Source organism: Heterocephalus glaber, unplaced genomic scaffold (genome assembly GCF_053883595.1).
Source record: "Heterocephalus glaber isolate CG9 unplaced genomic scaffold, H.glaber_assembly_v1.0 deba00001564, whole genome shotgun sequence".
NCBI classification, from domain to species: domain Eukaryota; kingdom Metazoa; phylum Chordata; class Mammalia; order Rodentia; family Bathyergidae; genus Heterocephalus; species Heterocephalus glaber.
The window spans coordinates 12,167,228-12,180,626 of record NW_028258351.1 but is presented as its reverse complement, the minus strand read 5'-3'; the positions used below and the strand labels follow the sequence as shown (position 1 = coordinate 12,180,626).

Sequence of the window (13,399 nt, the reverse complement as noted above, 5' to 3'; positions counted from 1 at the left end):
TTTAGAGTTTTCAATGATAACAAATAGCCCATTGTGGCATGCATGCCGTAGATTTACCAACACTGGACTAGGGGAAACTCTGGCAAGTTTATTTTACTTAATTATTGTACCTATTGGAGCTTATTTTCATAATTCCTCCTTTTGGAACTCCCAGAAATTTAATTCCTAAACTAATCAAAGGAAGAACAAAATCAAGAGGATTGTAAGAAAAGAAAAATTTGTAAACATTTTCCTTTGTTTTTGTACTACTGTATTTCTAAAAGACATTAAGACTATTTACTACTTTAATTCTGAAAAGCAGATAAAGATGAAAATAAAAATCTCATCTCCAAGAGAGCCTATTAACTTTTTAAAAACAAATATTACACACAGACATGAGAATATTAAAAGAGCACCCAAAGGATTAAAGGTAAACAAACAAAAATATATTTTATTCCACCACTCTTAACTATTATCATCACTTTCCCATGCTTCCTTTCAGGAAACATGCTTTTGCACATAAAAACTTACCCATTATTTTTCTTTCAATTTTTTGCTAAAGAAATCATAGTACACGTTCTGATGTGCATTCTATTTAATATCAATTGATCTATCCATATTGTCAAACAAATCTAATCCACAACGCTTTTTTGCTTTATTTTTGGTGACTGAACACAGGACACTGAACATATTAAGCAGGTGCTTCACTAAGCTATATCACTCTTTTTAATAGCTGCACAGAATACTATCTTATGATTCTATAAATTCTAATTCCCTACTGATAAACATTTTAGTTGCTTTTGGTTGTTTTGCTATTACAAAATGCTGCCAATAAACATTCTTGTGCGTATACTTTGTTGAACTTTTTTTTTTGGTGGTACTGGGGATTGAATCCAGGACCTTTGCACGGAGGTATATCCTCAGCTGTCTCTCTTTTTCTTGGTACTGGGGAACAAGCTCAGGACTTTATGCTTGCCAGGCAGGTGCTGTACCGCTGAGCTACAATCCCCAGCCCCTCTTCAGCTCTCTTTTTCTGTCTCTTTGAGACAGGGTCTTGCTAAGTTACCCAGGCTGGGCTTGAATTTGCCATCATCCTGCCTCAGCCTCCTAGAGTGCTGGGATTACAAGTGAGTACCACCATGCCTGGCTTGTTGAACGTTTTTTAAAAAAGGCATAGTTAGAGCTGAGGATGTAGGTGTGTGGTAGAGTGCCTGCCTAGCATGTGCAAGGCTCTGGGTTCAATCCCTAGTACTGTAAAAAAACAAAAACAAAAGCAAAAACCAAAAACTCCAATAAAATAAAAGACGTATTTAAAGAATAAATGCTGGGCATAGTGGGGTATGCCTGCAATTTCAGCTACTTAGGAGGGTGAAGCAGGAGAATCTCAAGTTTGAATCCAGCCTATGCCACTTAGGGAGTCTTAAAAGATTTTAAAAAGGGCTGAGGATATCGCTTGGTGGTAGAGCACCTGCCTAGCATGCATAAGGCCCTGGGTTCAACCCCCATTGCAAGGGAAAAAAAAAGTAAATGCCTAGCTGAAAAACTGGATCAAAGAATTGTATAGTATTTAAATTCTGATAGAGCTAAACTGCCTTCTAGAAAGACTACACCAATTTATGTTCCTATCAACAGTGTTATAAGTGGCTATTTTTCTATACTCTTGCCAATAAAGGGTTACAAAAAAGTTAGTAGGTAAAAAATTATAGGTAAGGGCCTGGGATTTAGCTCAGTGGTTCCGGCACCTGCCTCACAAGCACAAGGTCCCGAGTTTGATCCCCGGTATCAAAAAAAAAAAAAAGATAGGTAAAAATATCTCATTTTGATATGGATATTTTATTTGGGAGTATGACTGAGTATCCTTTTATAGTTTTAAGCCACTTCACACCTCCCTTGCTGGGAAGCACACACAGGGCCTCACGCATGCTAGACAAGTGCTCTACCACTGAGCCATATCCCCAGTCCTCTGCCATTCATTTTTTTGTTTTGTTTTTTTGGGGGTTTTTTTTTGGTACCAGGGATTGAAATTGGGACCTTGCCCTTGTGAGGCAGGCGCTGGAACCATCATTTTTAAAGTAAATTTATATTCTTTGCTCATTTTTCTATTAATTTGCCTTTTTCTTATATACTCCTATTATTTCTCTGTATTTTAAGCAAATTAGTCATTAGTATTAGGTCTTACTTAGGAAGCTCTTTATTGATGAAAAATTCATAAATTTCAACTATGCTTTATTGTGAATCCTCCACCTCCTTCTCTTTCTCTTTCTCCATTTTATAATTTCTCTTTATCTTATACCGATTTAAAGAACCACTTTACCAGAAATCCAATTTCCATACATATTTGTATGTATATAGAAACTCTATTTGGTTGTACTGGGATATAAATTTTTTCTCTAGAATTCACCTTTTATCTATTCTAGGTTTTTAACAGGTTTTAGTATTTGACTAGAATTAGGCACTACTTATCTTCACTTTTAAAAGACAAACTTTATTTTTCTTCATTATTCTTATATTTGATTCCAAATGAACTTTGGTATCACCATGCCATATTTAAAAAAAAAAAAAGAAACAGTGAAAAACAATCTGCTATTTCCATTGGGATAACAATTTATAAAACCGTTTTAAAGGGAAAGACTCTCATCCAAAAGCAGAAGAATTCTTTCCTTTAGTTAAGTCCTTTCCTGTGTCTTTCAGTAGAACTTAACACACACAGTCCTAAACAGTTATTACATTTATACATAAGGATTTTACAGTTTCTTCCATATTTTCTTCCTTCCTTCCTTGTTTTTCATACTAGGGACTGAATGCAGGGCTTTGTGCACACCATCACTAAGCTACACCCCATCTCTCTCCATTATATTTTTAATAGGTTACTGTTTGTATGTAGGAAAACTTTTTTTTTTTTTTGGTAGCACTGGGGATCGAACCCCGGGGCTTTGCACAGAGCTACATCTCCAGCTCTTTTTTAAATTTTGAAAAAGGGTCTCCCTAAGTTGCTAAGTTGCCCAAGCTAGACTCAAACTTGTGATTCTCCTGCCGCAACTAACTTCTGGCTTTTATTTTTTTAATTGTTTTGGAATTGACCATATTGACTTTAATTGGTTCTAACTTTTTTTCAGTTAATTTTCTTAGTGTACGACATATACTCTTATGCTGTCACATAACAGAAACTCTGCCTCCTCTGCTCCAATACTTACTTACCTTCATTTTCTTTTTTGGTACCAGGGATTGAACTCAGGACCTTACGCTTTCGAGGCAGGCGATTCACCACTGAGCTAAATCCCCAGCCCCACTTATCCTTATTTTTAAAAAACTTATCTTACTGTACTACCAAACTGTTAAGGCATGTGTGGCCATCATGGGTATCCTTGTCTGATTTTTATCTTCAATGAGAATGTTTTTAATGTGAGCTTTTAATCTGATATTCACATCTACCCAGTAGATAAAGTATCTATCTCTGCGGAGGGCGCCCCCTCCCTTTCATGCATGCTAAGCACATCCTCTACTATTGAGCTACACTCCCAGCCCTATTCCTATTTTTAAAATCAGAAATGGTTGATAAGTTGTTTTTTCTGTTTTTCTGCGGTACTGGGGATCAAACTCAGGACCTTGTGCTTGTGAGGCAGGCGCTGTACCACCAAGCTAAATTCTTGGTCCAGTAAGATTTTTTTTAATGAAAAAAATTTGCCTTCCAATTTGTATTATTATTATTATTATTATTTATTTTATTTATTTATTTTTTTGGTTTTTTGAGACAAGGTCTCACTTTATAATAAAGTTCAGGCTGACCTCGAACTCACTATGTGGCCCAGGCTAACCTCTAATACACACAGATCCTCCTGGCTCTGCCTCCAGTGCTGGGATTACAGGCGTGCACCACCACGCCTGGCTCTACTATTATGGTTTTTTTTTGGGGGGGTACCAGGGATCGAACTTGGGACCTTGCACTTGCAAGGGAGGTAGCGGAACCACTGAGCTAAATCCCCGGCCCTACTATTATATTCTTAATACCCCCACATATAAATCTTTATTTGATTTTATTGATATTTTATCTTATTTTCAAACAATATACTAAATATAGTAAATTATTCCATGTTATCTTGAAATTCTGATGAAAGTGCAATTTAAACCACTATATTACTGCCTCTGCATGACTATTCAACTTCAAGAAAAAAATCAAGAGCTATCAGGTATTTTCATTTTTAGAATTTTATAATACTCATTAAAAAAAACCCAAAGAAATTTCTATTGCATAGCATTTATCTTCTCAGAAGAATTCTTTCTCTCTCTTCTGTAGTACTGAGGATTGAACCCAGGGTCTCAGACAAGCTAGGCAAGTACTCTACCACTGAGCTACATCCTCAGCCCTTTTCTATTTTTATTTTGAGACAGTGTGGCTAAGTTGCACAGGTGGGCTTGAACTTTGGATTCTCTTACTTCACCCTCCTCAGCAGCTAAAATTACAGGTGTATGCCAACATGCCCAGCCTCACTTTATTCTTTTAAATAAATATGTATACATCTTATTTAGGGATTATGAAAAAATTCTGGGATAATGTAAAGTCTCAAGCCCAATATATTACCTGCAAAATGTCTCTATGTCGCTGTAATGTATGCATCAATGCTGCATTCAAGGAGGGGACACCTGCACTGTTGGTATATTCTGCCATTTTGTCATTTACCCCTGTAAGCTAGGAAAAAAGGAAAAAATATTTTAGAAAACATTATAAATGGCTAAAAGCAAATTATTTGCCTATACATCCTTTTAGTTGACAGCAAAACAAAACTAAGCAAAAGAAAACCCAAATAGTAAAGTCTAGGTATTTGATAAGTAATGTTAATAAACAGCAGTGACATTTTACCTATGGGGGGGGGAATCACACCTAAATTTATGCTAATATGGTGAAACTGGGTGGGGTTCCTAAACAGCCTCAGGATGGGGCTGGTCAACAGAGACATTAAGAGCTGAGAAGGTTGTAACTTCCAGCCCCAACCACGAACCTCCAAGGGAAAGGAGGTTGAAGACTGAGCTCTCTGAATTCTTGGCCAAGGAGACTAGAAGGGCCTCAAGGTTTGTGAACATACTGAGATGCTAGAAGAGTGACACACTGGGAGAGGGTGTGGAAGCTCTCTTTACTTTACCCTGTCTGTGTATCTTTTCCATCAGGCTGTTTCTGAGTTATAGCCTTTATAATAAAGAAGATTAAAAAAAAGGAAAGAAAACCCAAGATAGTAGCCAATGATTTAGCAGCTCCCCCAAGTAATCCATAAAGGTTAAAATAACACCCACATGACCTGAGGATGGCTATCATTAAAATTCAAGTGGCCTGAAGAGGAAGACATTTTGAATGACTGGATGATTTCAGTCAAAATGTCTGCATTTATATAATGCAGTGTCATATCTAACAAGTACACAGTTATTAACAATTTAACAGAAAGCACTTACCCTTGCCAAAAGCTGTTCAATCTCAATTGCCATTGTCTCAAACATTCTGTCTTGGCTTGATCCATTTAAAAGGGGTGTAGTGTCAGAACTAAGGAAAAGTTCAATGAAAAGGAATTCATCACTCAACTCTAGTCCTTTAAAATATACTTAAGACAATAAAATAAGTATCCTTATAGGTCAAGTAAACTCCTGAAACATTCTATTTCTTCTGAAATTAATTTTTTATAGTTTTCCAATAAAGATCACACACATTCTACAATACTAAATTCACTGTAAAATATAATTGAATGTATGATTTTCCCAAACTTTTACATATTCAATCTTAACAATGTAAAGAAATTCCAAATGCCTGCTTACATTTACTCAAATGACAGAAATTAACTTTAAGCTATGGCAGTGTCCAATTAAACCGAATTTAAAACAACAAATTATGTGAAACAAAACTGCAGAACTGGAGAACTCCTTATAAGAGAAACCAGAAAAATCAATTATGGATTATGTTACAGAGCCTGTGAGAAATCTTTTTAAGTTTTTATCCCTTAAAATTACAGTTCCTTAGACTTTCAATTTGCTCTTCTTTCCTTGACTTTATTTTTTGGTTTAGGGATAGAACTCCGGACCTTGCGGTTACAAGGCAGGTGGCAGAACTACTGAGCTCCCCTCCTTAACCTTTACCAAGAAATAAAGTTGAAATTTAAATGATCCCAGATTAGATAACTAGTTATTGAATAATCAGGAACTTACTTTCAGTCTAAAATACATAGCCATGTCCAGCTTATTTTTGTACTAACCTTTTACATTTCTACTTATAACATGCAACCATCTCATTTTCTTTTACAAAAATGTATTAAGGAGCAGGGGAATTAGCTCAGTGGTTTAGCCGCCTGCTGTGCAAACACAAGGACCCGAGTTCGATATCTGGTACCAAAAAAAAAATGTATTAAGCTATTTTTATACTGGGATAGTAAAAATCTAACTTTTTACATCTGTGCAAGTCATGTCCTGAAAGTTTCTTTTGCCTCTTTTGAAAAAACCCTTCATAAGATCCCCATGTGCATTATCATATGTGACCAGAGATAATCTGGGCAGAGATAAATGCCTAGGCAATTACTATGCTCTCCAGTCTTATTGAAGACTTTGTCCTGCTCTGTAGCAGCACTTGGGTGTGGCAAATGAAACAAAAAAAATCATCAGTTCAACACCAGAGTGCCTTAGTTACCACTATTTTCCCTTGTACTTTTTCTCACACAGCAATAATAAGCAGTAAAACAGCCAAAATATATCTAATATTTTAATTTTAAGATGTTTAACTAGGTCTATGTTTTATTTTTTCTTGAAACTTTCCCATTTATCTGTCCTAACATTTGATATCAAAATATTTAGTTCTTTATTAAGTGTCAGAGCTAAGCCAAGGTTCTGGAGTTATCTTTTATTTTATTTTTTTTGGTACCGGGGATCGAACTCTGGGGTTATCTTTTCGAATATGCCCACACAGAAGTGCTTTGTATACTACTACAGATACTTCTTTGCCAGATAAATAAAAAACAGCCAAAAGAATGTTATTCATTCACTTATTTTACTTGGAGACAGGGTTTCACCATATAGTTCAGGCTGGCCTTGAACTCACTACGTAGCCCAGGCTAGCCTCAAACTTGTGGCAATCCTGGGGCCTCAGCCTCCTGAATGCTGGGATATTACAAGCATGTGCCACCACACCCAGCTTAAAATGTAATCTTGAGGGAGAAAATTGTCTATGTCTTGTTCATAGATATATGGCTACCACCTGGCACATGGTGAGTGCTCATTAGATATTCGTTGAGTAAACAAGTAACAGGGTGATCTCTATTACTGCTTGTTCCATATTCATCAACTCAGTATATGAGTCTGGGGACATAACCAAAAGCTCATTCTCTAAATACAGTGGTACCTTGGTTCATGAACTTAATTCTTTCCACGATTCTGGTCACAAGCTGAACTGGATGAGAACCAAATCAAATTCAATGGTTAGGTTTAATGTTGACCTTAAGGGGAAATTTGATTCAGTTCTCATCCAATTTGACTGTATTAGGATTCAGTGAAATTTAATCCATTTTATAGGTATGTGATGATTTATAGATCTTGAAGTTCTAAAAACAAAAAAATTCCTGGGAGAAATGTTCTGGCCATTGCTGAGTTTATTCACTGTGACATGCTTCCAACCTATACATTAAACAAAATACATTGGATCTTCATAATCTTAGGTGTTTTTTTTAAAGGGCAATTAGGTGGTAGAAGTAATTCTACAAAGTCAATCCTGATTTGTAGTACAATTTCTTAGGGAATGTTTTCAAAACAGCTTTTTACTTTGAAGGAGTTAACAAAGGTATTAAGATCGTGAAAAACAGATAACAGTAAAAGCATCATGTAAAAGTATCTCTTAACAAATATGAGTTTCAAAATTGTATACTGCCTGGTATAACCAAATGGGAGATTTAAATTCAAGAAAAAAGATTTCCAATCAGAAATCAATTTTTCTCAAACCCAAAAAACAAAAAACCACTACTTTCTCTTTTCTTGCTCAATGAAGGTGAGCACAAAGCACTGCACTGAAATAAAATCTATGTTACATGCTAAGAACTTATTTTTAAGTCCCAAATTCAATATATTGGCCCCGGTATCTTTGCAACCCATGTGCCCTTATTGAAAAGGAACACCCTGGCTACAGTGTGGAAATGAGTCTTTTGTTGGAATATGCATAGTATAGTAGGTTTCAGAGTGTGGACACAGGATATAGGAAGATAAGAGCTTCAGATTTAAGCTCAATTTTTGTTTTTATTATTAATCGAAAAATATCACATCCAATGCTACCTTTGAAAAAGCATTAAAAATATAAGTGGGTTAACAACCAACAAGTCTTCTACCAATTTCACTGCTGGGGTATACAGAAACAGCTTGTGTAAAAATATTCCCAGAATGGTGTACAATGGCACACGCTGTAATCCTAGCTACTTTGGAAGCTGAGGCAGAAGGATCATAAATTCAAGATGTACCTGAACAACTCAGTGAGAGCCTGTCTCAAAATAAAATTTAAGAAGGGCTGGGCTGGGGATTTAGCTCAGTGGTTCTGCCACCTGCCTCGCAAGTGCAAGGTCCCGAGTTTGATCTCCAATACCAAAAAAAAAAAAAAAGGGGCTAAGGATGTAGCTTGGTGGTAGAGCACTTGTCTAGCATTCAATCCCCAGCACCACAGCAATATAAATAAATAACATTTTCAACAGGAAAATTTATATAAAGGTCTCAGAACAGTGCCTGAAATATGAAAAACACTCTGTTCAACTACTAAAATTATTATTAATTAGCAAAAAGTCAGAAACAACGCTTATCCCTTGAATGGTTAAACCATGATATACATGTACAATACTATAAGTGGACATACCAGTGATAAATTCATAGTTCAGTCTCAACGATAATGTTAAACAAAATATCAAGTTGCAAAATAACTATTTAGGATACTGCTAATTGCCTAGGGATACAAACATATATAGTAAAAATATATGATGATATACATAAAAGGGAGGAAAAAATGGGATGTCATCAGGGACTTCAACTGAATGATTATTTCTTAAAATGGGAAATAGGCATGTGGGGTCTATTATATTAGTCTCTATACCTCTCCAAGTGTCTTAAATATCCCCTAATATTTTTTGAAACAAGTGGACATATGCATAAGATTCAAAGCTAAAAATGTATTTTCCATAGGTTCAACACAATAATACATTAGTTTCTCAAAAACGTACCAAATAAAAATAGCTTCTATGACTAATGGTGGGGATACACACTACATTAGATTCATTTGAAAAGAATAAACACCAGAAAATCAGTAGGTACATTTTGCATTTAGGTAGTTCGGATCCATTTGGCCATTAAGAAAACAAAAAATATAATGTGCGCAAGTCAGGCACATTTCTTTATACTGGCTAAGCTAAAAACTACAAATTCATTCTTAAGGTCTAGCTGTTTCCTCCTGAGATCGTAACAATCTTTGCCTAAGGATCTTAAATGAGTCTCAAGAAACATGAAGAATTTCAGCCATTTAAAAAATACGCCTGGCCGGGGATTTAGCTCAGTGGTTCCACCACCTGCCTTGCAAGCACAAGGACCAGAGTTCAATCCCCGGTACGAAAAAAAAAAATAATAAAAAATTAAAAAAAATAAAAAATATGGCAATCTCCCAGGATTTAGCTCAGTGGTGCCACTGCCTGCCTCGCAAGTGCAAGGTCCTGAGTTCGATTCCTGACCCTCCCCCAAATATGTCAATCAATGGCAAAGAAAATAAAACATCAAAAATTCACTAATAGACCAAGTTACAAATGCTATGTATTTTAGTTAACTTTTTTTTTTTTAAGACAGAGGCTTGCTCTAGTTCAGTCTGGCCTTGAATTCACTATGTAGCCTAGGCTGGCCTCAAACTTGCAGCAATCCTGCCTCAGCCTCCCTAGTGCTGTGATTAAAGGGGCACACCACTATGCCCAGCTTAATTTTTAAAAATGCTTTTAAAATATTATATAATTTAAGGCATTAAGAGACAGAATCTGGTAGTACCTATACCTGTCGCGTCTTCCATCTCGGGCGCTGCCATGACTGTAACTTGTACATAGTTTACTGAAGGAAACTAGTTTCAGGTCAAGTTCATTTTCCAACTGTCGGGCCTGTTTCCGGAGATCTTTAACAACATTCCAAAAGTATAATTAGGCAAAGAGTTTATCAATAGACATGTAAATCATAATACTATTCTGGACAAAGTAAACTATGAAAATGATCACGTATCGGTCTTTGATTTAGTTACCCCTGATAAAGAAGTGTTAAAAAAAGGAAACCAAGCACTTAACCCAAGAATGTAAATTAGTCATTTATTTAAATTTCAGATAGAGCAAGAAGGGAAGTAGCAGTGGAGATGCAAACTTTTAGCTTTATTCCTAGGACAGATAGACAACAAATGTTATTCTAACATCTCTGAAATTATTTATAGAAATATAACTAAAATTACATTATCAGAGGAAAATAAGAATATAAATCACAAATTAAATGAATAGGGTTGATGATCAGTCTCATATAAATTTACCAGTTAACTTTATAAGGAAAAAGTCATCGCTACTTTTTTAAGGATTTAGCTCTTTTTTTTTTTTTTGGTACCGGGGATCGAACTTGGGTCCTTGTGCTTGCTCAGCAGGCGGTGAAACCACTGAGCTAAATCCCCAGCCTTGATTTTGCTATCTTTATGTTCCAAAGCTTTATTAAGCTTATGAGATCCTTTTCATAATAGTAAAATGATTTAGCAAGTGAGCATAAAGAAAAAAATTATAATTAACAAATTAAAAATTGCATTTTCATAAACACACTAAAAAAATCTGGAGACAATGCAGCTAACATTGTGCTACTAACAAGGTCAAATATGATTATGACAGATAAAGCATAAGGCTGAAAACCACACAAGTTTAAAGGCAAACAAGCAGCCAGAGAAACTGGTACAATAGTTTGGCATCTAAGGGGCTTCTGGAAACCCACACATATATCTGACTAGACTTACACGTGATGAAGATGAAGTTAAAATAAAAGGACTAAACTACAGGAAGGAATAATATAAGAATGTCTTAGGCGTGAGGAATACAAACCATCATTTCAATATACTTTGCAATCAGAAGAAGCAAAGTAACATAGTAGAGCATAACTGCCCAAAGACCAAATCTCTGCTCAGTTTCTTATTGGCTCTGACATGTATTGAAAATCTACAAATCTCAGTGTTTTTTTTTCCTTTTGTATTTTAAACCTCTATCTTCAGGGGTTTTCTATGCATTAGTATTCATATGCTCAAAGCACCTGGCATAGAATTAATATGTTGTCAATAATGAGCTGCCTTAATTATTAAAGCATGATACTTTAAATAGCCTAATGAATAGTATTAAAGATACCAGTAACCACTTACACATAATTAAAAAATGTTTTCTACCTAGTACACATATTTCAAATGGCCATTTTAGCACGTTTTAAAACTATAAGCACATTTTTCTGCAATTTTAGTAATTTTCATTTCTAGTAGAAATCAAGGACAGTATTTTGAAAACACGACAGAAAAGCATGAATGCACTTAAAATTCAGATTCTTAGACCAAGTGGCTTACAGTAATAATATTGTGGTTTCTAGAAGTTTCAGTGGGTAGCAAGAAGAAATAGTCAAAAGGGTGAACGGATATATATATATAGGAAGCAGTTTCTATGTTGCAGAAAAGCAAATAGTTAAAAAGAAAAAGGTGAGCTTTCTCTTATTTTTGTTGTTCATCGTGATTCAGGATTGAGTTTTACATGACCTCACTTGATTGGACCATATTTTCAGGAATTAATGCCCTTGTCAAATTACAAGAAACTTTTCTGGTGGAAGAAGTATAGTAAATGCAATAACGACAACGGATAAAGGTTCTTTCAACTTTCTCTTTTTAACAAAAACGATCCTAGACTCCGAGACACTGGGTAAAGTTATTTTGTCTTCAAACACCTAATCCTCAAAGTCACGGCCTGAAGCTGCCACAGGGTCTCAGAAGGAAATATTCGCTCCTACTTCCTCTAATAGACAGGACTGACAAGTTCCTCCTTTCTCTTTTCCCACTCAGTTTCCCAGCAGTGATCTCAACCCGAAGGGGGACTCAACTCCAGTCTCCGGATTCTGGAAGTTCTCGCTCAACACTTGTCTCTTTTTAGTGCCTAATGCCCCGACGTCCGAGTTCCACTGCCTTTCGCTCATTTCCACTCTGGTGACTCAGGCCCCTCTTCCTCTCCAACCCGTGTCCACTGTCCAACCCCTGCTGCTGGTCCGGATCTTGCGGCCCGGTCAGGCCAGCCCCCTGCGCTAGTCCGTTCGGTTTCCTCAGTCCCCGGGGCTTCCACTAAGTAAGTCCCACCCTTCAGTTCGGCCGCTCAGGAGGCCTGACTTTTTCCTCTGCTGCCTCCCCAAAGATCTGTCTTCACTCGATCCCTCTGTCCCCTCGCGACCCATCCGAAGGTATCGCCCTCACCTTCCCAGTAATTGCTGGTTCCAGCCGCCATCTTTGTTGTCCAACGTCAAACGGAACAGAAGAGTAGAGGGGTGCGGGCCAGAGAGTCACCTCCGCGCCTTCTTCCGCCCTGAGCGCCGGGGAAGATGGGATACATGAACATCCACAGACACCACCACCTGGTGGTAAATCCGTTATTTTAAAGCATTTGAGTAACAAGACGAAACTTTAATTTCGCCCCCTGACGTTCCTTGAAGGTCTGTTTTCTGATGTTCTTTTTTTCCCCCCATTAACTTTATTGGTACATTTTAGGTATAAAATACAGTTACATTCATCATTGAGATCTTGTACCATTACATGAGTCTCTTGGTTCTTATTTTATTCCCCTTCCCTTGCCCTCCCCTCACCCCCTCCACCCTTCGCTATTTGCAAAGACCTTGTTTCCATTTTTTTCCTCTTTTCATATTTTTTCCTTTCTCTTTTTTCCCTTCCCCTACCCCTCCCAATTCCCCTGCTCTTTTAGACCTTTTCTTCCTGTTACACAATATCAGTTATACATTTTTAAAATTACAATATTAAGATCTAGGAGACATTACCACAGATTTTACAGAATTTAAAAGGATATAGAAAGCATATTGCAAAAATCTTTTTTGAAATAAATTTGACAACTTCTAAGAAGTAACTTAGAAGACAAATTAATGAAACTAACTCTGGAGGAAATATAAAATTTGAATAGCACCCATTAAAGAAAGTATATTCCTAGCTTGAAAAACCTACCTGTATGACAACAGCAGGCTCATATACATTTAAACTGATAAGTTATATCAAACAATTAAAGCAGAAAAAAGAAGGAACACTTCTCCCCTCATTTTAGGAAATCAACATTGTGCTAATCCTAAAAGTGGATAAAGATAATAGAAGAAAAAGTATGAACATAGATAGAAATTTGTTTAA

General features: G+C 36.3%; 1 protein-coding gene across 9 annotated transcripts in view; it reads right to left on the bottom strand.

Moving 5' to 3' along the window:
* Positions 1-12,643, bottom strand: part of Gosr1 (golgi SNAP receptor complex member 1) — a 48,613-nt gene extending 35,970 nt beyond the window's left edge. For 7 of the 9 annotated variants that reach the window (XM_021238058.2, XM_004857089.4, XM_087191583.1 and 4 more), the window contains exons 1-4: positions 12,467-12,643; positions 10,003-10,123; positions 5,422-5,509; positions 4,559-4,666 (exon numbers count right to left, since the gene is read on the bottom strand). In XM_021238058.2, coding sequence (XP_021093717.1) covers positions 4,559-4,666; positions 5,422-5,509; positions 10,003-10,123; positions 12,467-12,497 — 348 coding nt within the window. In that variant the 5' untranslated portion in view covers positions 12,498-12,643. The remainder of the gene's footprint in view (positions 1-4,558; positions 4,667-5,421; positions 5,510-10,002; positions 10,124-12,466) is intronic. The other 2 variants (XM_004857090.4, XM_087191584.1) reach the window with 1 other exon arrangement.
* Between the last annotated feature and the right edge of the window lie 756 nt (positions 12,644-13,399).